Source organism: Benincasa hispida, chromosome 7, assembly GCF_027475165.1.
Source record: "Benincasa hispida cultivar pf3 chromosome 7, pf3_genome.v1.1, whole genome shotgun sequence".
In the NCBI taxonomy this organism is placed as follows: Eukaryota; Viridiplantae; Streptophyta; class Magnoliopsida; order Cucurbitales; family Cucurbitaceae; genus Benincasa; species Benincasa hispida.
The window spans coordinates 31,204,175-31,232,172 of NC_143484.1; the positions used below are offsets into that span (position 1 = coordinate 31,204,175).

Genomic DNA, 27,998 nt, shown 5'->3' on the forward strand with positions numbered 1-27,998 from the left:
GAAATTAAAAGGAAAATTGGCTAGCGCAAGACTGTATATTTCTTGCTGCTAACCGCAACATTGCTATAAGGAACTATGCGGCACCGGATTTTTATAACTTCTCGCTAGGAATTTCAAGACCCATGGTTGAGAAGAATGTAAGCTTTGGGATACAACCGATTATGCTGCAGATAATTTAGAGTGTGGGGCAATTCGGAGGATTACGAGGAGAAGACCCGCATGCTCATTTGACGAGCTTTGTAGCCATGTGCAGCATATTCTCCATGCCTGGTGTAACTCAAGAAGGACTTAGATTATATCTTTTCCCGTACACACTGCGGGATGAAGCAAAGAGGTGGGCTCAGTCGTTAGAGCCAGAAGAGGTTAACGCATGGGACTAGTTGGTCGAAAGGTTCATGAATAGATTCTTCCCTCCAGCCGTCAACGCAAGGAGACGAAGGGATGTGTTGAATTTTGAACAAAAGGGTTATGAAACTTTGAGAACCGCTTGGGTGCGATTCCGACAATTAGTGAAAAGCTGTCCGCGTATCGGGATTCCCGATGGCATTCTGATGGAGACGTTTTACAGTGGCTTAGACCAACCAACGTAAGCAGTTGTCGATGCCTCCGCAGTAGAAGGATTAATGGACAGATCATATACGAAAGCAAAGAGCATCTTGGATCGCATCTCATGACATTTAGATAAGTCGATTGATACCGGGTTTGAGGAAAGAGGTCTGGAGCAAGAGAGAGCAGAGATGTCGTTATGCCAACTGATGCAATGAGCACACTGGTAGACCAGATGACCACAATGACCTCGCTCCTTCAGACTATGGTTAATCAACAAAGACATCTCTCTCAAGGTTCAATGCAAGTTAATGCGTTGACACACGTGGCCGCAATGAATTGCGTTCAATGTGGAGAGGAACATTTAGCAGAAGTCTGCACGTGGAATCAATAGCCCGTATACTCTGTCTACAATGAACCGTTTGGCAACACCTACAACCCTGGTTGGCAGAATCACCCAACTTTAAGTTGGGACGGGAATCACAACCAGGGGAGCCACAGCTTTCATCAGAACAGTTCTCAAGGGAATCGAGGCAACTCACTGGTCTTTATTAATCCAGACCATAGCCGAGGTAGTTCTCAACGTATATCACCCTATGACCAACCGTTCTTATCTTACCTCTTACAGTACCTCATCTCTAGAGAATCATTGAAACATTATATCGAAAAGAGCGAGGCAATTAGACAGTCACAAGTTGCCTCCCTTAGGAAATTAGAAGAATAGACTGAATAGCTTGTGATTGAGTTGAAGAATAAAGCGCCTGGTACACTGCTCAGCAGTTCAAGAGCATCGGGGCCGTGAGGTAAAGAGCAATGTCAGTCAATGAAATTAAGAAGTGGTAAGACAATAGCCCCTGTGCAATCAGTACCATATTCAGTAACAAGACTAGTGGAATTAACCGTCGATGATGACCAATCAACCAATAATGGCAAAATTACCAATTCAGAAGTAAGTACATCCACAAAAGATGAATCTCATCAAGACTTGAATTCTAAATCAACGCAACCTCCAGTCATTACAACACAGCAAGCACAGGACCTCAATGAACAGCCAAATAAATAAGAAGTACGGCGGGATCCTTCATCTTTCTCATCCAAACTGAAGAAGAAAGATGATAGTAAGCAATTTCAGAGGTTCCTGGACGTTCTCCGAAAATTACATATCAATATTCCTTTAATAGAAGCTCTGGAACAGATGCCGAGCTATGTAAAATTCCTAAAAGATATACTTGCTAACAAAAGAAAGATCGGGGAGAATGAAACAGTTGCGTTAACATATCATATAGTGCACTGTTTCAAAACAACATTCCCACCAAAATGAAAGATCCTGGGAGTTTTACATTGCCTGCTCAATAGGAGGGAAGAAGGTCGGAAACATGCTATGCGATCTAGAGGCGAGCATAAATCTAATGCCCTTGTCGATCTTCAAGAAGCTGAATATCGACAATGCAAGACCAACCACAATCACATTTAAGTTGGCCGATAGATCGATAACCTATCCCGAGGGCAAAATAGAGGATGTACTCGTGCAAGTGGATAAGTTTATCTTCCCTGCAGACTTTATCATATTAGATTATGAAGCTGACAAAGAAATGCCTATCTTCTTGGGTCGCCCATTTCTTGCAACAGGGCTAGCACTGATCGATGTTCAAAAAGGAGAACTCACCATCAGGGTTGACGATCAGCAAGTGAAGTTCAACATTCTCAATGCGTTGAAGTAGCCAAGTGATATGGAGAATTGCCAATATGTTGAGGAATTGAGGGAAGAACCTTGGCACGAGCCCCTAGAAGAGTTAGAGGAAGAAGATTTTGGAATCGGTGCAATGTGGGAGGAGAATTACGTTGTAATACAAGTTGAATCAAATTTTGAACCACTCAAGTTATCTGAACGAACATCGCAACGCACTAAGCCATCCTTGGAAGAACCACCCGTGTTAGAGTTAAAAGTCGTTGCCTGTGGACCTTAAATATGCTTATTTAGGAGGTAACAACACGTTACCTGTCATCATATCTGCCTCGTTGAGTAAGGAGAAGGAAGATGCTCTCATCAAGATCCTGAAGAACAATGCAAAGGCTTTAGGATGGACCTTGGCAGACATTCGAGGAATCAGTCCCTCGTATTGCATGCACAAGATTCGTCTGGAAGAAGGAAAAACGGGATCGATAGAAAGGCAAAGTCGTTTGAACCCTGCCATGAGGGAGGTTGTGAAGAAAGAAATAGTGAAGTGGCTGGATATAGGCGTCATCTACCCGATATCTGATAGCAGCTGGGTGAGCCCAGTGCAATGCGTTCCAAAGAAAGGGGGGATGACAGTCGTCACCAACGACAAGAATGAATTCTGTCCATTTGGTATGCATTCCGTCGCATGCCGTTTGGACTCTGTAATGCGCCAGGCATTTTCCAACAATGTATGATGGCGATATTTTCAGATTACTTGAGGAGTCAGTCGAGGTATTCATGGATGATTTCTCAGTTTTCGGAAATAATTATGACTCATGTTTATCTAACCTTGAGAAAGTCTTAAAGAGATGTGTGGAAATGAATATGGTTCTGAACTGGGAAAAATGCCACTTTATGGTTGGAGAAGGAATTGTACTGGGTCATAAAATATCAAAGGCAGGATTCGAAGTTGATCAGGAGAAAATCGACTCAATTTCCAAGCTACCTCCTCCAGTGAACGTGAAAACACTTAGAAGCTTTCTGGGATACGCTGGGTTTTATCGAAGATTTATTCGTAACTTCTCCCAGATCGCAAGGCCCCTAAGTGCGCTCCTTGAAGCTAACCGTGAATATAATTTTGATGATGCGTCTATTTCTGGTACGAAATCCGTTAATGATAAGAAAGTTGGTCCTTCTTCTTCTTCTAAAGATAAAACCGTACAAATGAAAAAGAATGGAAAAAGGAAAAAGAAAACTGCTGCGAAGAAAAATACAAATAAAACTCTCAAGGAAAAATGTTTCCGTTGTGGAGAGGTTGGGCATTGGAAGCGTAATTACAAAAAAATATTTGGCTGAAAAGAAAGCAGAAAAGAATAAACAAGGTAAATATGATTTACTAGTTGTTGAAACATGTATAGTGGAAAATTCTCGTCTTACCTGGATATTAGATTCAGGCGCCGCTAATCATGTTTGTACTTTTCTACAAGAAACTAGTTCTCGGAGAAGACTTTCTAAATATGAGATGACTTTCAAGGTGGGCACAGGTGAATTCATTTCAGTTGAAGTAATGGGAGATGTGAAGTTGTTTTTTGGAGATTCTTTTATCTTACTCAGGAATGTGTTCTTTGTACCTAAGAAGAAAAGAAATCTAATCTCCATTTCTTGTTTTTTAGAGAATATGTACAGTGTATCATTCGAATATAATGAAGTGTTCGTTTATTCAAGAGGTATTCATATTTGTTCTGTTAGAGTTGCAAATAACTTATACATATTACAACCAACGGAAGCAAAATCTATTTTAAATATAGAGATGTTTAAAACGGCTGAAACTCATAATAAAAAGTGGAAAATTTCTTCTAATGCCTATCTTTGGCACCTCAGGCTTGGTCCCATTAATCTCAACAGGATTGAGAGATTGGTAAAAAACGGTCATCTAAATCGGTTAGAAGACAGTTCCCTACCTCCATGTGAATCATGTCTTGAGGAAAAAATGACGAAAAGATCTTTTTCTGATAAAGGTTTTTGGGCCAAAGAACCTTTTGAACTTATACATTCAGACCTTTGTGGTTCGATGAATGTTAAAGCTCGAGAAAGATATCAGTACTTCGTCAGTTTTATTGACGATTACTCTTGATATGGCTATATTTACTTAATCAGTTACAAGTCTAAAACACTTGAAAAGTTCAAAGAATTTAAGGTTGAGACTGAAAATCAGTTAAGTAAAAGAATTAAAATACTTCAATCTGATCGAGGTGGAAAGTATATGGATTTGCAATTCCAAAACTATCTAGTAGATCATGGAATTCAATCCCAACTCATAACACCTAGAACACCATAAAAAATGGTGTTGCAGAAAAGAGAAATCGAACCTTGTTGGACATGGTTCGGTCTATGATGAGTTATGCTCAATTACCTCAACCCTTTTGGCGATATGCAATACAGACTGCAGTTTATATTCTAAACGTCGTTCCATCTAAAAGTGTTTCAGAAACACCATATCAATTGTGGAAAGGACGCAAAGCAAGTTTACGTCATTTCTACATCTGGGGTTGTCCAGCACACGTATTGGTACAGAACCCTAAAAAATTGGAAATACGTTCAAAATTATGACTATTTGTAGGATATCCCATGGAAACAAAAGAAGGATACTTTTATGATCCCCAAGAAGATAAAGTGTTTGTATCGATAAATGCAACTTTCTTGGAAGAGGATCATATTAAAAATCATCTACTTCGCAGTAAACTAATATCGCAAAAACTATCTAAAGATACTACAGAAAATCAACAAGAGTTGTTGATCAAGCTGGTCCATCAACAACGGTTGTTGCCCCGTCATGTCCACCCAAGAGTTAGGAATGCCTCGTCATAGTGGGAGAGTTATTGAACAACCTGAACACTACATGGATTTAACAGAAACTCAAAATATTATACAAGATGATGGTTTGGAGGATCCATTAACCTTTAAGAATGCAATGAAAGATGTTGACAGGGAACAATGGATAAAAGCCATGGATGATAAAATGGAGTCTATGTACTTCAACTCAGTCTGGAAACTTGTAGATCAACCACAAGGTGTTACACCTATAGGTTGTAAGTGGATCTACAAAAGAAAACGAAACCAAACTGGCAAGGTACAGACCTATAAAGTCAGGCTTGTGGCAAAAGGTTTTACCCAAAGAGAATGAGTTGATTATGAAGAAACTTTTTCTCCTGTTGCCATGATTAAATCAATAAGAATATTTCTTGCCATTGCCACATATTATGACTATGAAATATAGCAAATGGATGTCAAGACAGTTTTTTTGAATGGCTATCTTGATGAAAGTATTTTTATGTCTCAACCAGAGGGGTTCGTCGAAACAAGACAGGAATAGAAAGTATGTAAGCTTAATCGATCCATTTATGGATTGAAACAAGCATCCAGATCCTGGAATAAAAGATTTGACACTGCGATCAAATCTTATTGCTTTGAACAGAACGTTGACGAACCTTGTGTATAAAAGAAGATAGTCAACAAAACTGTAGCATTCTTAGTTCTATACGTTGATGATATCTTGCTCATTGGGAATGAGACAAGTTTTCTTGTTGATGTAAAAAGATGGTTAGCATCACAGTTTCAAATGAAAGATTTGGGTGATGCTCAATATGTTCTAGGAATAAAGATCTTTCAAGACCGAAAGAATAGAACATTAGCACTGTCTCAGGCATCTTATATTGACAAGGTGTTGTCAAGATATAATATGCAAAATTCCAAGAAAGGTTTATTACCTTTCAGGCATGGAATTCATTTTTTGAAGGAAAAATGTCCTAAGACACCTCAAGAGGTCGAGGAGATGAACAGAATTCCAAATGTTTCTACAGTTGGGAGTTTGATGTACGCTATGTTGTGTACACGTCCCGAAATTTTTTTTTGCAGCTTGAATCATCATCAGGTTCCAATCTAATCCTGGACATGATCAGTAGACCGCTGTAAAAATATCCTCAAGTATCTTAGGAGAACGAGGGACTATATGCTTATGTATGGACCTAAGGATTTTATCCTTATAGGATACACTGATTCTGATTTTTAGATTGACGTAGATTCCAGGAAGTCTACCTCAGGATTAGTTTTCACTCTTAACGGAGGAGCTATAGTTTGGAGAAGCACCAAGCAAAGTTGTATCGTTGGGCACTGTCTCGGAGAGAGGCTCGGTGAAATAAACATGTCTGTGAAAATGCGGACTACCTGCACTTGGACAGAAAGACCCTATGTAGCTTCACTATTCCCTGGGATTGGCTTTGGGCCTTTCCTGCGCAGCTTAGGTGGAAGGGTTGCATGCGAAGCTGCTAAGGAAGCAGTATGGCTATGCAAATTCTTGGCTAATTTAGAAGTCGTTCCAAATATGCACCTGCCTATCACACTGTATTGTTACACAGAGGAGATGTGCTCGTCACAAAGATAACCTTTGAAGACAACCTTGCTGATCCATTTACCAAGACCCTCTCGGCTAAAGTCTTCAAAGGCCACCTAGTTGGACTAGGACTCCGAGTAGTATAATCTAGGGCAAGTGAGAGAATGTCTATGGTATTGTAGATGCCTTAGTTTATTGTATTTTTTCCATTATGTATCTCAACATTATATTGTATATATTAGTTATCACTGGAGTTTTAGTCCAAGTGGGAGATTGTTGGAAATGTCCTAGAACTCGCAGTTCGTGTTAAACATTCTATTTATCAATAAACAATGACTAGTTGATTTTGCATCTTATTATGAAAATCCAATAAACGTATCCTTGGCTATAGTCTGAATGCTGTAACGTTATGTAGTGACATAAACATGATCAAGTTGATAGTATATAGCTTAAATGGTCTAATAAGTATATGGATGAAATTGGGTATCTCATCCTGGTAACACTATTGGATGCAGCCCACTCTGTAATTGTTACAAGAAATTGTAAGGTGCTATAAACGATGTGATCCACAGATCATTCATGTTGAGACATGAGAGTGGGGGCATCCTATATAATGAGTTTGCATATAAACTGGACCACGAAAATAGTCACTTTTCTTTATAATGACTGTTTACTGTTAAAACTGACAATTTCATTTATTATATAACCTAGGTTAACTCGATCTTAATCCTGAGCTAGCTATGAACTCTTGTTTGTTCGGGATTATCTTTTGATCTGCAAAGGATGAGAGTAGTCCAACAACACTACTCAATAATCTTACCATTTTGGGGATAAGACTGGATGAATAGCTAGCCTTGCAAGATGGAATTCACTCCTACCCTATTTAGGGTTAGCAGATAGGTTATTCTATTAAGTACTGACTTCAGGTCTTGAACAAACGGTGCCCCGCCTTCTCATGATAGAGAAAGGATTTTATTCATAGTGATTATGAATCAGAATTGTTCATTAGAGGATCAGTAAGAACTTAAGGAACAAGATGTAGTCACAGGGGTAAAGCGGTATTTTTGACCTGGTTGTGATTACGAACAACCTATGAAGGATCAACTTACTGATTATGGTTATTAAGTGGACATAATATATCTACAGTGAGAGGAGTTCAACTATGGGCTATAGTGGAGTGTCCCATTAGTTAACAAACGGGGGTTAGATCGGACTAATGAGTTTAGCCGATTAATCTCGAATCGTTGGAGCCATGATCTGTAGGTTCGCGAGGTCCCCTTACTAGCTCGTAAATGGATAAGCTTTAGGGTAGCTTGAGAAATTAAGTTGAAATGTTCAAATTAAAAGGAACGAGAGAATATATATTTAAATATGATTTAAATATATGAAGATGATTATTGTGCAAAAAATAATTTAATATTTGATATTAAATTAATTGAAGAAAATCATTTTTGTATTAAAATGGTTTTAAAATCTTTTTTTTTTTTTAAAGAAAATGGAAAAACGATTTTGCATGGTTGCACAAAATGGGGATTCAATTTTCTCCATTACCTTCATCTTTATGTTCACACAAAAGCCATTATCCTCTCTACTTTGATTCTCCAAACATGAGCGGAAAGTCATGCACTCCATCTCTTTGCATGTTCATCTACTATATATAAAGAAGATTGGAGTCGTTGGAGAAGGGTGGATGCAGAATTTTGAGAGAAAAATTTATGTGAAGAAGAAACTATCTTCTTCAATCGGCTGCTATGAGATCTTCTTGCTTCTTCACATCTTCAAGTTGTTCTTGAGTCCCACAACTCTGACTAAAACTCCAAGAGAATAGTAGGGAAGGCTTTGAGGTGGTTCATGGTGATATCAAGTAAAAACAGTTGTTGTACACACGTTTTCTTGGAGAGTTCATCAAAGGTATGTTTTGAAAACCCACTTTTTAGCAGAGCATGCTTTAGTTTTTGCCAAAATTAGTGAATTAGAATGCTTATAGATCCTTGATACTTCCGCTGCATGTTATGTAACTCTTTCAGTTATATGTAGTCTAGGACAGTATGTAGTTGACATACGAGGTGGATCATGTTCAAGAAATAACTTAAAGGTCTATAGTATATGGATAAGGTCGGGTGTCTTATCCTGGTGACACTATAGATATGACTCACTTTGTAATAATTATAAATTGTTTAATCCAAACCGTTCAAGTGGAGACATGTGAGTGGAGGTATTCTATACAAAGAATTGGTATAAGACCGGATAGCGAAATAGTTAATCTCTCTTTGTAAATCTGTTAATTGATGAGAATATTTCATAGGATGATCATGTGCGACTCGATCTTAATCCTAAGTAATTTATGAACTTCTGTTAGTAAGGTCAGTCTTTTGATTTGCATGGGTGAGAGTGGGCCACGTTTCCGACTCAATAAACCTACCATTTTGGGGACTTGACTAAATGGGGAGCTAGGAATATAAGTTCATAAGATAGAATTCACTTATTCCCGCATAGGGATACAACTTGCCTACAGTGCATAAGAATTCTACTATGGGTCTATAGTAGTTTTCTCTATAGTTAATGAATGAAGATTAATTTAATTAATTTAATTTAATAGTTTGATTAATTAATCTTTGATCGTTGGAGTTTATAATCTGTAGATTCATAAGGTCCCCTTGCCAATTCACCACGGACTAACAAGGATCAACTACATTGAAAGAAAACTTGAAATGTTCAAATTTATGAGGGAAAATATTAATTGTATTGGATAAAATTAATTACATGATTTATTATAAAGTTTATTTGAATAAGATTCAAATTATAACTCTATAATATGAAGAACTAATTTATTTGAATATGATTCAAATAATTAATTATTTATTTTGATGAGATCCATATATAAATGAGGTGCTTTTTGGGTAAATATTTTATTTAGATATTATCAAACATTTAAATTAAAAAATCTCTACTATCCGAATTAGAGTAACCCATAGAGTCTATATGGGCCCTTGAGAGCTCTCAAAGAACACACTTTACACTTCCTACAATAGTTTCTACGATTACTCTAAAACTCTTCCTCTAACATTTGTTCTAAAATTATATTTTATTGTATGGTATTAAAAAGTGTTAAATTCTATTAGGTTTATCTGTAATTAAATTATAATTTTTATTATATATTTAAGCATGTAAGTATGAGACTTGAAGGGTGGCTTAGATTTTGTGTCAAATAGCAAACATAATTAATCACATATATAAGTACATTAACAAAATCATAATTAATGATTTTTCTATTTTTTAAAATAATTGTTTCATGAAAATGACTTGATCCAGACATTTTTCTTTAGGTATTAAGTGTAAAATTTAAAACTTTATGAATAACAAACAAATTTTAAACGGTAGATCATTCAATATTTAGCATTTATATATGTTTTAAATTTGCTTGGATGGGTCATCTAAAATAGTCAAAATTGTTATGAAATTGAGGAGGACAACGGGAATACGGATATGAAATATATAATATAATAATATTTTATATAATAATAAATAAATAAATACTAAAATTATAAAATAAAATAATTAAAAACATAAAATAACCAAAATCATGAAATTGGATAATATGAAAATTAGTGGAAGTGGAATTCTCATAATGTATGTGTGATTTTAAGATCCACCAAATGCCACTATTTATAGGCAAAGTGGCAACTAGGATGTGGACTTACATGGACACCAAGCATGAATAACTACAAGGCACATGGACAACATGAATAGTGACACATGGCCTTCGGGACACTAAGCAATGAGCATCTATTTTCTATTATAATATTCATAATACTCCCCCCTTAGATCCCCATATATATATATATATATATGAAATATGCCTCGTTAAAATCTTAGTAGAAAAACACCAAAGCGAAAACTCCTAGTGAAGAAAAAAGAGTACATATTTCATATAATACATACTTCCAAAATAAATACAATATATTTACTCCCCCTCATGAAAACATCACTTAACATCTCTGAGTCGCTGCATTCTAATATTATGCACCAATTTTTCAAAAGTTGCGATTGATAATGCCTTTGTAAATAAGTCTGCCAGGTTATCTTTTGAACAAATTTGTTGTAATTTGATGTTGTCATTTTCTTCAAGGTCATGAGTGTAGAAAAGCTTTGGTTAAATATGTTTTGTTCTATCTCCTTTAATATATCCTCCTTTGATTTGGGCTATGCAAGCTGCGTTGTCTTTGTATAATATTGTTGAAAGATTTTTATTAGAAGACAAGTCACATGTTTCACAAATGTATTGAGTCATTGACCTTAGCCATACACATTCTTGACTAGCCTCGTGAATTGCAAGAATTTTAGCATGATTTGAGGATGTGGTCGTTATAGTCTGTTTCACCGATCTTCATGACATAGCAGTTCCTCCACATGTGAATAGATAACCTGTTGAGAACTAGCTTTGTGTGAATCAGATAAATATCCAGAATCTACATGACCAACTAGATCAAAATTTGATTTATTTGAATAAAACAAACCCATATCGATTGTTCCTTAGAGATAACGGAGTATATGCTTAATTCCATTCTAATGTCTTTTTGTAGAAGAAGAACCATATCTAGCTAATAAAATTATAAAAATGCAATATTTGGTATTGTATTATTAGCAAGATACATAAGTGCACAAATTGCACTAAGATATGGTACTTTAGGACCAAGGAAGTTCTTTATTATCTTCTCAAGGTCGAAATATAACTTTCTTTATATCCAATGAACGGACTTTCATTGGAATATTTAATGTATGTGTGTTGTCCATGTAAAATCTTTTCAAAAAAATTTCCTGTATAAGTTGACTGATGAATAAATATTTCATCTGTTAAATGCTCAATTTGCAAACCTAGGCAAAATTTTGTTTTCCCGAGATCTTTCATCTTAAATTCTTTATTAAGATATTTTATTGCCTTTGAAAGTTCTTCAGGAGTTCCAATTATATTCAACTCATCAACATAATCATGATTGTGATTTCTTTATAAAAATACACGGACATATTGGATTATTTTGATATCCTTCTTTCAATAAATATCCACTCAGGCAATTGTACCTCATCTGTCCTGATTGTTTCAATCCGTATAGTGAGAATACCATTCTTGAAAATTTGATGTATATATTTTATGTACCTTAAATCCTTCTAGGATTCTCATATAAATATAATTATCAAGAGATCCATATAAATATGTTGTGACTACATCCATAAGATGCATATTCAGACTTTTATACACAATCAAGACAATTAAATATCTTAATGTAATTGCATCCATCACCGAAGAATACATCTCCTCAAAATCAATACCAGACCTTTGTGAAAAACCTATGAAACTAGTCTAGATTTATATCTTATGACCTCATTATTTTCATTTCCCCTCTTCATAAATACTCATTTGTGTCCCACATGTTTAACACCTTCTGGTGTCGGACTACAGGTCCAAAAACTTGACGTTTTAAAAGCGAGTTTAATTCGGCCTCGATTGCTTCTTTCCACTGAAGCCAATCTTTTCTATGTTGATATTCTTCAACAGATTTTGGTTCAGAATCCTCATTTTAAGATAATATAAAGAGCAACATTATATGCAAAAATATTGTCAATAATTACATTAGTTCGATTCCATCTTTTTCCTGTCATGACATAATTTATTAAAACTTCATTATTATCTTTAGGTATTTCACCTTCCTCACTAGTCATGTCGAGGATTTCTTTATAGGTATTTACATCCTTAACCAAGTCTTTCGAGGATTTTTATCTTTGGAACCCAATGGTCTACCACACTTATAGCATTTTCCAAACTCATTGTGACAACTTGTTGTGTTAGGATATCAATTTTTGATTGAATATTTGCAGCTGGTATATATGACTTAATTACTTTCTTTGTATTTATAAATGCATCTGGTAATTGATTTGCTATATTTTGCAAATGAATTATTTTCTAAACTTCAAGTTCACATTGATCTATATGGGGATCTAAATAAGACAATAACGATGCATTCCATGTAATTTCTTTTTCCAACTTCTTAATTCCTCCCTCTAATATTGGAAAATTTGTCTCATTGAAATGACAATCAGCAAATCGTGCAGTAAATACATCACCCGTCAAGGGCTCAAGATATTTAATAATTGATAGGGAATCATATTCAACATATATTCCTAACCTCCTTTGAGGACCCAGTATGTTGTGCTAGAGTAATTGGAACATATACTGCACATCCAAAAATTCTTAGATGAGAAATATTTGGCTCATGACCATAAGCTAATTGTAATGGCGAGTACTTATGATAAGCTATTGGCCTAATGCGTACAAGTACGTTGCATGCAAAATAGCATGTCCTCATCCATATGAAGGAAGCTTAGCTCTCATAACTAATGGTCTTGTAATTAAATGCAAACGTTTTATAAATGATTCTACTAAACCATTTTGTATATGAACATGAAGTACACGATATTCAACACTTATCCCAATTTACATACAATAATTATCAAAAACTTGGGATGTAAATTCACCAGCATTATCAAGACGAATGGTCTTAATTGTATAATCAGGAAATTGTGCTCTTAACTTAATTATTTGAGCAAGTAATCTTGCAAATGCAAGATTTCAACTTGATAATAAGCACACATGTGACCCTATGCTGGATGCATCTATTAATACCATAAAATATCTAAATGGTCCATTTAGTGGGTTAATGGGTCCACATATATCACCATGAATTCGTTCTAAAAATGCAGGTGATTCATTCTCCACTTTAGCTGGTGATAGTCTAATTATCAATTTTTCTTGAGAGCAAGCATCACATGATAATTCATTAGATTGAAAAATCTTCTAGTTCTTCAATGGGTGCTCATTTGAATTTTCAATAATTCTCCTTATCATTATAGATCCTGGATGACCCAATCGGTCATGCCAAATTGTAAATATGTCTGGATTCATGAACTTCAGGTTCATTGTTGCATATGTTCAATTACTCGTATATGAGTATAATGCAATCTAGAAGATAAAGCAGATAACTCTTCCAATTACGTTTTTCATTTGAGACAGTGGATATGATATATAGATATTCCATATTATTCTTACTATCAGTCTCAATATGATAACCTTTGTAATATATATCTTTAAAACTTAGAAGATTTCTTTTTTATTAACTAAAGAACAATGCATTGTCAATTTTAAATTTTGTTCCTCTAGGCAAAATAATATTTGCTTTTTCAAAACCTTCGACTAAGTTTGTAGAACCTGATATTGTATTTACTTTTGCTTTCAGCATTGTCAATTTGGAAAAGTATTTTTTATTTGTAAGTATTGTACGTGTAGTTGCACTGTCTGCAAGACATAGATCTTCTTTGCTCATTTTTTAGTCACCCAACATATGAAAATGATCCATGTTTCTTCATTAAAAGAAAATAATTGTAATAAGAAAAACAACACTTAAAATATACAAAAATTACTAAAAAAAATATGAAGATAGATAAAAGAAAACAACAAAATTAAGTCTAGATATTCTCAAAATCAAAAGAAATACTTGATGTGCCACCAACTGCGCTAATCTTCTCTTCAGAAGATTCAAAGAAGTCCGCCACATCCAAATTTGTCATATGGGATGGGTCAAATATGTCATTATCTTGTTATGCAAAATTTTCTTCCACATTTTTCTCTTTTTCCTTCAGGGAGGCTTGATAGAGGTCAACTAAGTGTTTTGACGTATGACAAGTACGTGACCAATGCCCAATCATTCCGCATCGAAAGCATTTATTTTCAACACTCTTTGAATTTTTATCTCGTGGAGTTTTTCCTTTTTGATCATCATTTTGTGTGGTTCTTTTGAAATTTAAATGATTAGAACGACCATCACAAAAATAATAGTTATTTCTTCCTCTACCACAGTCACGGCCTCGACCACGATTATTATTAAAATTCACAACATTCACTTCCGAGAATGATGTTGTTCTAGTTGGTCGAGATTCAAGATTTTTCATCAATAACTTGTTATTTTGTTCGATCACGAGAAGACATGAAATTAATTAAGAATACTGTTTAAAATCTTTCTCTCGATATTGCTACTATAGGAGCATATTTGAGATATGAAATGTAGAAAATGTCTTCTCTAACATATCAGTATCAGTAATTTTCCCTCTGCATAACAACAATTTTGAATTGATTTTATATAATGCAAAGTTGTAATCACTTACTGATTTGAAATCCTGTAGCCTCAATTGCATCCACTTATAACGAGCTTTAGGAAGAATAACTGTTTTTTTTATTATCATACCTCTCTTTTAAATTTTTCCACAAGATACGAGGATCTTTTATTCTAAGATACTCTATTTTTAATCCCTCATGGAAATGATGATGAAGGAAGATCATAGTTTTACTTTGTCTTGACTGGATGTCGTATTTACTTCTTTAATAGTCTCCCCAGATTCATAGCATCCAGGTAGATTTCGGCATCAAGTACCAATGATAAATAATTATTATCGTTAATATTAAGGACGAAAAAATCTAATTTTGTGAGATTTGTCATGGCAATACTATCATAAAATATTGTATTTATGTTAGAAATGTAATAGATATTGAATATGAAAAATAACATTAAATTTATTAAATATAATAGGACCTACCTTTAGTGGGGAAAACGAAATGAGCTTGCGCTGATAACGTGTTATGTAATTAAGGAGCACAACGAGAATATGAATATGAAAAATATAATATTATAATATTTTTATATAATAATAATAAATAAATAAAAACTAAAATTATAAAATAAAATAACTAAAAACATAAAATAAACAAAATCATGAAATTGGATAATATGAAAATGAGTGGAAATGGAATTCTCACCAATGTATGTGTGATTTTAAGATCGACCAAATGACTATTTATAGGCAAAGTCGCAAATAGGATGTGGATTTATATAGACACCAAACATGAACTATTAGATGGCACATGGACAACATGAATGGTGACACATGACCTTTGGAACACTAAGCAATGAACATCTATTTTCTATTATATATTCATAGTAAAAATAACATTTGATGTTGTGTTTTTCTTATTTAAAAGTGTGCATTACCATTTTCTTAATATTTTTTTTCTAAATATACTAAATTTGAGATTTATTAAAAGTACAAAGAATAAATTTATACAATGAAAAATATAAAGATTAAAATAGAATGAAGACCAAAATAGTAATTTGAATTTTTAAAAAAACAAAAGAAAAACTCACATCAACATCAGAAGGGTTCTTAACTATTTTATTATTAAAAATTTAGGTTCGAGAAGCTTGAGCTTGAAAGCGGTATCGTACACAATGTGATTGAGGAAACCACTAGAACTCCACTCTGATACGAAGAGTCACTAGGGTGCAGCACTCCACTGCTTCGCCTAGCAGCACAATGCTTAAACGACCGATCCGACAGAACAACTCAAAAGATTTGAGTTTTGATGTATTAGGAGCATCTTGGATGTTGCCACCATAAACAAAATCCCATATTTCTTCTAGAAAATCTCCTAAAGAATGAAATTATTTCATGCTTAAAAGTATAACATTTTAAAGTATCATGTAAATTAGTTGAAATGCAAAAATCAAATAATTCTTTGCGAAAATACCAATTGAAGTGGAAGGCTTCTTCAAACAACAAGGATTCAGTTTATTTAAATCTATATTTTATTGTATATATTGAATCAACCCCTCAACTATACCTACCTTTTATAATATGTATGGTATTACCATTTTTGGTCCCATACTTTGAAAATTGTGTAATATTTTCTATGTTTTCAATTTTTTTCAATTTTAGTCATTGTATTTTTAATAAATTTTAAATTTAGTCTTCCATGCTAATTTATTTTTCTTGTTTTTTTAAAATGGTTATTTAATAGAATTTTTAAGGAGTGGTCATTCAAACCGCAAAAGACCGAACCATTTCTAAAAATCGAACCGAACCGAATCGAATCAAAACTCAGTGAAACCGAAAAATGTGATTCGGTTTCAATTTCGAAAACCAAATTTAAAACTGAATCAAACCATTTTTAACTAATGTATATATATATATAGAATTAATGTTGGACTTATTGGATCATTAACAATTCATGCAAGGATTGGTAATTGGGGATCTCTAGAAACTCCATTTTATGACATTTCTGAGAGATAAAAAAAATGCAGATGCTTTTTTTATCACCAAGTCGAGATGAATACTATATGATAGTGACAAGATCTAGGTATTCAGGAAGAACAGATTGTTCCGGCTCGATACTGTGAAGAATTCTTGACTATTGAATGGGAACAAGTTTATCTTCGAAGTATTTTTTCCTTCCAATTTAAAATTGAATCGAACTGAACCGTTTTTAATTTAAAAAATATATATACATGTTTAAAAAAAATACTGAAACCGAAATTAAATCCGAGTTGAACCACACATGTGGGATTCGCGATTCGATACGGTTTCACGTATAAAAATTTTAAAATTTTCGGTTCACGTTTCCACTCATATTACAAATTTTGAAAACATATACCTCCACATATTTTATTTTCTTGCATGAAAGTTATTATTATTAATCAATCAATTTAAAAAAAAATAACTTTGAGAGACTAAAGATTTATTAAAAATATAATGATTAAAATTGAACGATTAAAAATACATGAACTAAAATTGAACGAGCGTCAAAATATATAGGTACCAAAATGATATTTTACTCTTAAATTAATTTGTATATTTTTACAATTAAAGAAGGAAAAAAAAAAGTGGATGAGAGTTCCACTTATTAATGTAATATAATCTACAACTTTAACAGAAACCGAGTACCGAGTCACCAAATAACAAAATAAAATGTAAAAGTATAGAGATTACATAAAAATTATTCAATGAAGGTTTATGTTTGAAGAGTTTTTGACTGTTGGACAAGGAAAATGTCAAAAATTCTGAGTTGCCAAACCGGACCGGCCTCATTTTACTTCTTCTTGTCCTTAATTAATGTGAATGGTAATTATTAATTAGTTTAAAATTAGGGGTTAATTAATGATGATTTGAGGTAGAGGAATGAATAAGGGAATTTAGTTTAATGATCATAACAGTGGTATCGTCGATTGAGCCTCTTGATGTTGACAATGACACCAACTGTTTGCAGGCCGACATTATTAACGACGGATTAATTGGTTTCTTCTTCATTATCTCCGCGCCGCACATTGCCTCTACTATGTCTACTGCTTCCTGGTTTGTAACCTGTATCATATTAGATTAAAAACAATGTTTAATTAAACATCCTTGTAATGATTTAGTTCAAGTTAAAGATGAAAATATCTATTGATATACCGATATATCTACTGATAATTCGTAAATTGAAGGACTCGATATTGTTATTAAATATCTATAGATATCTCCATCTTTTACAAATACTCGTAAAACATAAAAATGTCATCTATTTAGTTTAATATGAATATGACTACTTATAACAATATCTATAACTTAGTTTTGGAGTAAAAATAACTTAATTATTAATTTAAATATATTTTATAAATTTTGTGACTTACACAAATATTCGTCGATATCGATCGATATATCTATAAAATTGAAATCTCGAAATTGATATCAACATCGATATTTTAATCCTTAGTTCAAATTAAGAAAAGTATTGTACTAAGAACTAATGTAATATCTTTTATACTAGAGATATATTAAAATTCTAAGATAATCATTTTGTTTTTAATTTTTTGTTTTTTAAATATATGTTTGTTTTCTTCTAACTATCTCGATGTTGTTTTTACTTTATTTTAGAAAAATATTTGAAATCTTAAATTTTGATTTTTAGATTAAACTCATTAAATACTTGAAAACACATTTTAATGGGTAGAAAATCAATTCAAATAAACTCTAAAAACTACACATGAATTGTAACATAGAAATTTTTTATAGAAAAGAAAAGATCATAAGACTTCTTTAAAAAAATATAAAAGAAAAAACTGAAACACTTATCATGGAGCCTAAGTTTTTAGTTTTTTAAAAGTGTGCTTAGAAACAATAATTCTAATTCTCTGTCTTCAATATGTAAACCATTTATATTTTAGTTTTTTTTATCGATAAAAAAAATATCAAACTATTTATATAAATGAAAAAATTGATATCGATTATGATAGAAGTTGGTGTCTGAAATAGAAGATGTCGGATATAACTCTATCATTCATAGAAATTGGTGTCTAAAAAGAGGTCGAATGCACCTAATAATTATTTTTCAAGTTTAACTGATGAGAGTTGTTGAAACTAAGCTCACCTTGTCCCAAAGACCATCGGAAGCAAGAATCAAGAAACGACAATCATCGTCAATCTTCATCACTCTCGTCTCCGGCGCCGATATCACCCATTGTTTCAGATGCTCATCTCCAATGGCTCGAGATACAGCCAGTGTTCCTTGAACTCTCCATCCACCACCGCAACAATCTACATAACCGCCCTGAATTTCACAAAAATTATATATATAATTAGTAATTACCAACTACAAAATCCTTCAATTCTTCCATTCCATTTCTATCAAGCACTTCCGATTATCCCTACCGATTTTTCGATCCGATTTCTCTCGTCTTCTCTTCCCGCCCGGTGATCGGAGGTTAGGGCTTCCGCTTTTCCCTTTCTACTCAACACAGCGCGGCAATCGCCGACGTTCGACACTGCCAGATTTCCATTCCGTATCAATGCAGTGACGCAACAAGCGCCGCCGCCGCTCACGCCTTCCTCCGATACATCCCGATCCGTCCTCAGATAGCCGTCTTTGATTGCTTCCTCGAGTTCCGATTCTGCTCTTCTCGTTACTTGATCGATTACATTCTCGCTCATTCGTTTCGCTGCGATTTCCGCCACTCTTGCTCCACCGTGTCCGTCGAAAACTCCGAAGAAAGCCTGTAATTAAGTTCGATTTAACCTAACTTTAAATAAAATCTAATTCTATGCGTTGATTTTCAGATCTGAATTTTGAAATACCTGTTTAGAATATCCTTGACTTCCGACGGTAACTGAAAATCGATCCTCCATAGCGCTGATTCGTCTTCTTCCTCTTTTACAATAAACCGAATATCCTTCTCCTTCCTCCTCCATAACCTCCGGCGTCTCGAATATTCCAAATCCAAATCCAATCGGTATACTCGGCGGTACATCAATTCTCGCCGGCCTCTTCCTCTTCAAAACCGTATCAACAGGGGACACAGAGGACGGCGACGGGGAAGACGATGCAGAAACATGAAGATTTCTCGGACTGGACAACGATTTCGGCGAAGAAGAAGAAGAAGAAGAAGAAGAAGAAGAAGAATTGAGAGAAGAGGATTTGTAGAGTAGTGAAGAGAGCTTTGGAGATGAGAACAATGGAGTCATCGTCGTCTTCGGTACTGCAACTGCGCACATATTGATATTTTTGCCTTTATTCGATTTTTGATTGAAACGAATTTTGAGAAGATGAAATGGAAAGGGGAAAGGGAAGAAGGTATTTATAGTGGCGTTTGGATTTGTTAAACTGCGGTGTTTCTGGAAGAAGCAATATTAAAATTTGGGTTGACTTTAAATACTAATAAAAGTCAAATTTTTATTTTTATTTTTTGTTACTTTTTATTTGTTTATTATTATTGTTGTTGTTGTTTTCTTTTTGAAATGGTTGGATCAATGCGTAATGCAAATTGAAATTGCAATGCAACTTGAATGAATAGTTGAAAGGATCCGGCTTCACGCTCTTACCGAGTCCGGTGCAGCCACGTACTTTTTTAAACAGAAAAAAGAACTTCTTCAAAAATAAATAAATAAATAGTAAATAATGCTCAAATATAATCGATGTTCGAAATATCTATGTCGATAGAAATATCAGGTCCAGATTTTATGTAAATGTTGATAAAATTTCGAAAAAAATTTATGAAAATTGATATAATTAGTTAATAAACTTTGATTATGCCATAATTAGACTATATTTGACCATTTTTAATAATCATTTTTATAAAGTAAGACAATATTTCGAAGTATAGTATAGATATCTGTGTAAATGTCGATGCAAGTGCATAAATTTAAAATATAATTACAAAATAATTTCAAGTTTTATTTTATTTTACTCTAAGTCTTTTTTTTTAATGAAAACTTTGGATGGTAAAAGAAATAAAATTCACATCAATTTAATTTTGAAGTGAAATGATGTGAAAATTCAATGAAAAAATGTTGAATGAAATTAAAAATAAATGTATGTTATTTTTATCAATTTGGTTTCTTAGAAATAAAAGCTTTTGATGGTATAAAAAAAACAAAACTTATATCAATCCAATTTTGAGGTGAAATGATGTGAAATTCCAATGAAAAATGTTTGAATGAAGTTAAAAATAAGTATATGTTATTATTTTTCTCAATTTTGGTTTATTGGAAATGAAAGCTTTGGATGGTAAAAAATAAAACTTACATCAATTCAATTTTGATGTGTAAAACTATTCAATTCGTACAATCAAGACAAGTCTATAAACCTTAAAAAAATTTCATTTAACCTAACTACTAAAAAAATAACCATAATTTCCATCGAAATTTTGAGATTTCCTCAAAATTTCAATGGAAATTTTGATAATGGGGAAAAATCAAAATTCCCCCATACCGAAACTTGGAGTTGGTTGAAATTTCGACCGAAATTTTAAACTATGATTATAATTTGTAAATAAGAAAAATAAAATAGAAAAAACCTCTTTTGGGGTATGATATTGTCCATATTAGACAAATATAAGTGAAATCATTTCATGATATGTCACTTTATCATGATAATATGACATGGTGTTAATAGTTTTATATGTTTGCTTATGGGCATTGACGTGGCAATGGCAATCTCTCACTTATATATGTTCATGATCTTCCTCTTATTTAACAAATGAAGGATTTTGATTGCATTTTTTAATATAGTTTGTATAGATTACCTACATGAAAAAAACGATCCACTTACATTGTTGATCAAACAAAAAACCATCAATTCATTCTACCATAAGAAACATATATAATATATTCAGCATAAAAAACATTTTGTATATATGTCAGTTATACTCGTTTTGACTAATTATTTTTTTAGTGCGATAGATAGAAGTGAGAATTCAAATCAAATACCTCTTAATCACTAATACATATTATGTCGGTAAATATTTAAATTACGATTAAAAAGTCAATTAATTCAATAAATAAATGGTTAATTTAATGCACATGCACAACACGCGCCGGCTACGTGAGTGCTTCTCGACGCTAATAAAAAACTACCAGGCTCCTAGGTGAAGTTTATTTTGAATTTTATATTATTTAAAATATTAATTTTAATTACTTAAACAGTCTTTAAAAATAAAAATAAAAAAATCAATAGTCAAACTCGTCTAAAATTGTCTGGCCCTGAGCTGTTTGACTCGGTCTATATTCGTCGCCTCCGCCTCTTAGCCATTTCCATTTGGAAGGAAAATACCGCAACTATCCTCTTACATACGTGGCTGATTCTTATTACTCCACGTTTCGGTCAATCGTCTTTACAATGATACGGCCTTTTCTACAGTTTCTAGTGAACTGAATAATTTTATTATTATTATTTTAATTTAATTCGTGGTTTCTGACCGGCCAACGGCCATGGTCGTCGGTGTGCGGTAGAAGTGGAGCATGCTTAAGCCTTTTATTATTTATTATTTTTTGTTCTTTATATATTTTGTATTGGTGTAATTTATATATTATTAAATTTGTTTAATTTTAGTTGAGAAATCTTAAATTTAGTCCAACGTAGAAAAGTTACGCACATTTCTTTCTCTTTCTTTAATTATAGTTGGCCCAATTAAAATAGTGTTTATACGATCAATTTCGAAATTAGAGGTTTGATTCTCATACCTCGAAATAATAATAATAATAACAACAACAGTTAGTCACTAATTACTAACTAATTTATACCAGATGCGTACTATAAATATTGTATTTTTCTTTTTAGTGGCTCGTTCGTAAGAGCTTCAAAGTTGAGCGTGTTTAGTTTAGAGTAATCCTATACTAGGTGACTCGAGAGAAGGTGTAGGTTGAAAGAACCCTTTGTGAGTATAGTCTTTAAAATTTTTCTTTAAAATATGTGAGTGAGGACAAAATATGATGAAGGATAAGAGATGTTGAGCGTTAAGCAAAAATTGTAGGTTAAGTAAATTTAATTGTATATCGATTGATATCATTCATTCTTGGTTGGACTCTAAATTTACTCGAGGTTAGAAAAGTAGTTGTCGAAGTTACTTTTAGATCAGAAAATGATGTTACAAGAGTAACTAATACAAAACAGTGATACCAAATTCATTTGGAAGGACTACGATTATATGTTATTTAAGTACTTAACTCAAAAGCTTAAATCGATAACTTATACTCTACACCCGAGTGGTAAAGTGATTAATAATTTAATTTAACGATTATTTTATTCAAATTTATTTTACAATATTTTAGTTGAATCTCTCTCTCTCTTTTCTTTATAGAGTCAAAAATACAACTCCATCACCATATTTTTGTGGTGGATTGGCGGTTGGATTTTGTTTATTAAGCGTTCAGACTCTTTCAATATATCAATATTGCATGTGATCTTTGAATATTCCATCTTTCACCTGTGAATTTGACTTTTTAGCTTCGTAAAAAATAATTAGTCAAAGGGTATTTAATTTCCTTTAATCTTCAAATTTCATACTTGTTTTATAACTTTTGGATAAAAATTATATTAAAAAAAAAATAGAATACTGTGTTTAATCTGTGTGTGTGTCGTGTGAGGAATTAAGCTTAAACCTTAAGGTTAAATATACAAAAACGACTCCGAATCATTTAAAGAAATTTAATCTTTTATAATTTTTTTTTAATAAAAAAAGATATTTTATAATTATTGATTTTTGCTCTATTAAAAATTCGAAATTATGTGCTCTTTTTCTTTAAAAAAAAATTAAAATTGGTTATAAAAAAAGGTAATAAATTAGTTTAAAATGTTTTATTCTTAAAGTTGGTTAAGAGAGAATTTTAATCTGTTTAATCTGTTTTTAAATTAGTTTCGAATATATATACACCGCTCGCTTAAAAAGTTCTTTTAAGAAAAAAAAAAGCTATTGAAATCTTATGTTTTATCTTCGGTCGCATTTCTCACGAAATAAATGGCAAGAGCTGAATTTTATTAAGGAGCATTTGTGTGCTGTGTGTATATGTATGTGTGTGTATATATATATTTTGATGGCAAAATCCAATAAAAGAGACTCACCTGACTTTCACATGTTTTTATTGGTAGATTTGTAATTTAAAAGAGTAATGTACCGATGTGGTGTTTGCCATAGACACTCGATGAAGTCAGTACTTTGCACAAATATCATGGCAAGTAGTTTTTAGGGAGGAGATAAGTTTACATGGGGTTGTCATGCTCTATTTATAGTTGAGTTTTAGAGTTCCTCCTTACCCCAATTGAAGAAGAAAATTTATTTCCTTTTCCTACCTTGAAACCGGACACACGGAACCTAGGGTCAGTTCGCTGAGCATGTTCTAACAAAAGGGCGGATCCGGATCAGCCTCACTATAAGGGATTCCAAGGTGGCTCCTAAGGCCATTTTCTTGGCTGAGGCCGAGGGGGCCAAGTGAGCTCTTTTGAGCCCAACTTATCTTATCTTTATTTATTGGAACTCTCCTGACCCTTCTCCTTAGCCAATCTCATGTTCGTTTTCTGGCGAGGTAATTCTCTTGGTTTGATCTTGACTTTTGACATTTTACTGGTATGAAATTACGTATAACAATATATATTTTATTACTGGAATCGCCTTTGAGCCAGACGACATAAACAATATGATAGTGATTGGCTTGTCCTGACTATTAAAAAGCATGAGTTATTACGATGTTATAAGTAAGATTGATTAGTGATAATTATCCTCTTACCGATGAGTATGTGTTCATTAACCATGAACTAACCATAAAAATAATTTTAATATTTATGAAAGTAAATTTGAATATTTGAAAGTAGAAGATTAAAACAGAACAAATCATAACTAGAATAATATTTTAAGTTAAATAATTTACCATCTTGAGATCGTGTAGATTCCCCTCCCACCTCTTCCATAGTCATATCTTCGCAAGTTGAGAAAAGAGAGATTAAGAAAATATACATATTTATGAGATTAATATATATATATATATATATTCGTGGGTTAGGAGATCTTAATCAATGCGACCTTGCTCGTTTTTTGTTTGGGCTCGACACAACTGAGAAAGATAATTTATTGGATGAGATGAGACAATCTATGTTACCCGAGGGTCGAGTTTTGTATGGTATTGAAAGATTTGATAAAGTTCGGTTGGAAACGAAGTAAGCCCTCACAATACAACTCAATAGATAAGAGAAGAAGATTGTTCGCTTACTCACGTAAGATTAGAGAAACTAGAACTTGAATATTACTTTATTTTCTTGGCTTGCTTATAAATGACAATCCTACACATATTTATACTAGTAGGAAAATATATCAAAAGACATCAATGATAAATGCAAATACATGTGACTTTTCATCAATACGTGAACATTCATCAATGTATCTTGTAATTCATGTATTCAACTATTTCTTGAATCTCAACTATTCATGTATCTAGTACAAATTTCTCAACTATTTATGTAAATTTGGGGCAAGAACTATTCTAAGACAATAATAATCATCTTTTACTATACTATAGTAAATACTATTTTATAGTCTCTCATTAGTTACAGTCAAACACTATTTCAAAACTCTCATTTGCTATAGTATTTACTATTTGTTACAGTTTTTACTATTTTACATTCAATCATTTTTTTTATTTTTTGCTACGGTGTTTACTATTTCCTTCTCAAACTAAAATAGTTTATCCCTCAAACACATACTATATAATAACTTAAACTAAAATAATTTACACTCTAAATACAAACTATTATAACCAAACTATAATAATTAGCTCATTGTCCCAAACGCCCCTTATTTATTTAGAGGAGAGAACTTTGTTAGAGGGGTCTTCGTAAGCAAATAGGGCAATGGGGAAGATACTTTTGTTTTTAGAGACCCTTGGATTCCTCGAGAATCTTTGTTTAAAGTTATCTCGCCCAATCGTTCAGAATATGTGGACCTCACTCATTCATGACACAAGAAGTTGGAATACTTAGGCCATGAGAATTGTTTTGTTGAAAGAGAAAAAGTGGAAGCTAATTGCTCCATACTTGTGTGCAAAACTATAGTCCTTTGATATGTGGATTTGGCATTTTACCACAAGTGGTATTTTGTCCAAGAAGAATGCATTTAAATTGTTGTGCAAGGTTTTTATGGGTGCTTTGTTGAAGGGTAAATAAATAGAGAGAATTTGGTTCCAAATTCCTCATTTTTTTTAATGAATCTTTGCGATGTGTTTTCTTAAGTATGGGTATTCAAAAAAAACAAAATAAAATAAAAATCGATGACCCAAAAAATCCAATCCAACTCGTACAATTTAGATTGGGTTATCTATTCATTTGATTGGGTTTAAGTTCAATTAAAATAACTCAAACCAACCCCAACTTATTATTAATTTTAAGAAGTATGTTTCTTTTACTTATGGTACATTATATATACATAAATTTCATTTAATTTCATGATTTCTTTGAAATTTTATTCTTCAACAACTACTCCTATAAATTTAATTTTTTTTAGCATTTTGGAAAGAAAACTTTCATAATCTAAATTGAAATTGAGTTGTTAACCTTAATTTAATATAGTAAAGTAATCAAATAAAATTTTTACACATTAATATTTGACTTATCCTTGGGAAAAATTTAAATAAAGGACCGGACAATCTAAATCCAATTCAAATGTTTTCATCGTTGAGTTGGGTTGAGTTCATTATTAATGAAGGTTACTTGGATTGAAGAAACTTATAACCCAAAGAACTAGATTTGGTCTAAATGAGCTTCAACCTAGCTTAATCCAATTTATGAACACCCTTATTTGCAAGAGTCGATTGGTAGTTGTTGGGAAATGTGAGTTGACAAATCTAACCGGTGGCAAGGAATAAAATTCTTAGTGAAGTGCAAAAGGATGTATGGATTTTGGAATATCATAAGGAAGCTATCCCAGGTGGGTTGTACATACATTGTAATTAAGGGCTTGTTTGGTAGGCATTCTAAAAATGAAAATTTGAAAGCAGGGGATTCAATGAAAACAGTGTTGTATTTCATATTTTCAGACATGTATTTGGTAGTAGATTCAAAATTCAAATTCCAATTTAAACAAAATTTTAAAATGTGATTGAAAATATATTTAATTACTCACTAAATACGAGGTTAAATATAAACCATTACTAATTAATTTTTAAACTTGTTTTATGTTAAAGTTTTTGTATAATCATTATTTTGTAATATCATATCATATATATAATATATTACATATTTTAAGTTTAACAAAAATAATTGAGTTTAAAACATGAAATAGTACAATTATTATTTTTTTTTTATCATTTTTAATATAATGCTGCATTTTAAAATTTTGAATTGAAAATCTGGAGACATTAAAAACATAAAAAAGGTTCTTAGAATTTGTATTATTTGGATCACAAAATTCAGAAATAATTTTTGAAAAAAGAATCCAAACTGTCAACCAAATACTTATTTGCTAAACAATTTGAAAACATAAAACATAATCTGAATTAGGCTCTAAATTATTTTAAATATTAAGGGCTCGAAACTTCAACTTTACACGTTAGCTTATGTATTATATCATAAAAGTTTGAAAAGAAAAGATAAGAGGAATAAAGTTTCAAATATTTCATAAACCCACGTGCCATAATCTTAAACCTTTATTATGAAGGTATAATCGATTTGATGTTAGGTGTCTTGCCTTGTGCAATTAACTAAAAGGCTCTAAATATCTAAAAATAAATACAACAAATCTAAAAAGTTATGATATCACGAATAAAGTTCAAATATTCGATAAAAATAAAAGCACGAGTCATAGTCCTAAACCTTATCCAAACTCAAAAAAGAAAAAATAATAATAAAATAAATAAATAATAAATAACCTCGGATGCATCTTTGTTTCTAATTATTGTTATAAAATATTTTTAAATATAAAAAATACAGTTTACCATTGATATTAATAGATATCTATCAAATTTATTAATATTTCTCACTAATAAACAGTCATATTTTACTATATTTAAAAATATTTCTATTAGTTATGCTGTTTAAAATCATTACTCTTTATAATAAAGGAAAAGTATCCCCTATTCATGCCTTAAATTTTCAAAATTTCCTAGCATGCCAACTGCTAACATATTATACATATATTAAATTATATTTAACAAGAATATTTACCCAAACAAACATATATACCAGAAAAGTTGTATCCTCATATATTCTAAAATTGAGCATCTCATATA

At 32.3% G+C, this 27,998-nt stretch overlaps 1 protein-coding gene across 1 annotated transcript; it reads right to left on the reverse strand.

Moving 5' to 3' along the window:
* Positions 1-17,286: 17,286 nt before the first annotated feature.
* LOC120081181 (putative protein phosphatase 2C 25) lies at positions 17,287-20,134 on the reverse strand. The gene is made up of 4 exons (XM_039035870.2): positions 19,587-20,134; positions 19,164-19,505; positions 18,883-19,062; positions 17,287-17,837 (listed from the first exon to the last, which is right to left on the reverse strand). The coding sequence occupies exons 1-4, from the start codon at positions 20,001-20,003 to the stop codon at positions 17,631-17,633; spliced, it is 1,146 nt and encodes a 381-aa protein (XP_038891798.1). The 5' UTR covers positions 20,004-20,134; the 3' UTR covers positions 17,287-17,630.
* Between the last annotated feature and the right edge of the window lie 7,864 nt (positions 20,135-27,998).

Excerpts from the sequence above, each read along its gene's own strand:
- LOC120081181 (XM_039035870.2), bottom strand. The coding sequence starts at position 20,003 with ATGTGCGCAGTTGCAGTACCGAAGACGACGATGACTCCATTGTTCTCA. Across the intron at positions 19,506-19,586 it reads GTCAAGGATATTCTAAACAG|GCTTTCTTCGGAGTTTTCGA; the intron begins GTATTTCAAAAT and ends ACTTAATTACAG. Across the intron at positions 19,063-19,163 it reads GAAATCGGATCGAAAAATCG|GGCGGTTATGTAGATTGTTG; the intron begins GTAGGGATAATC and ends TGTGAAATTCAG.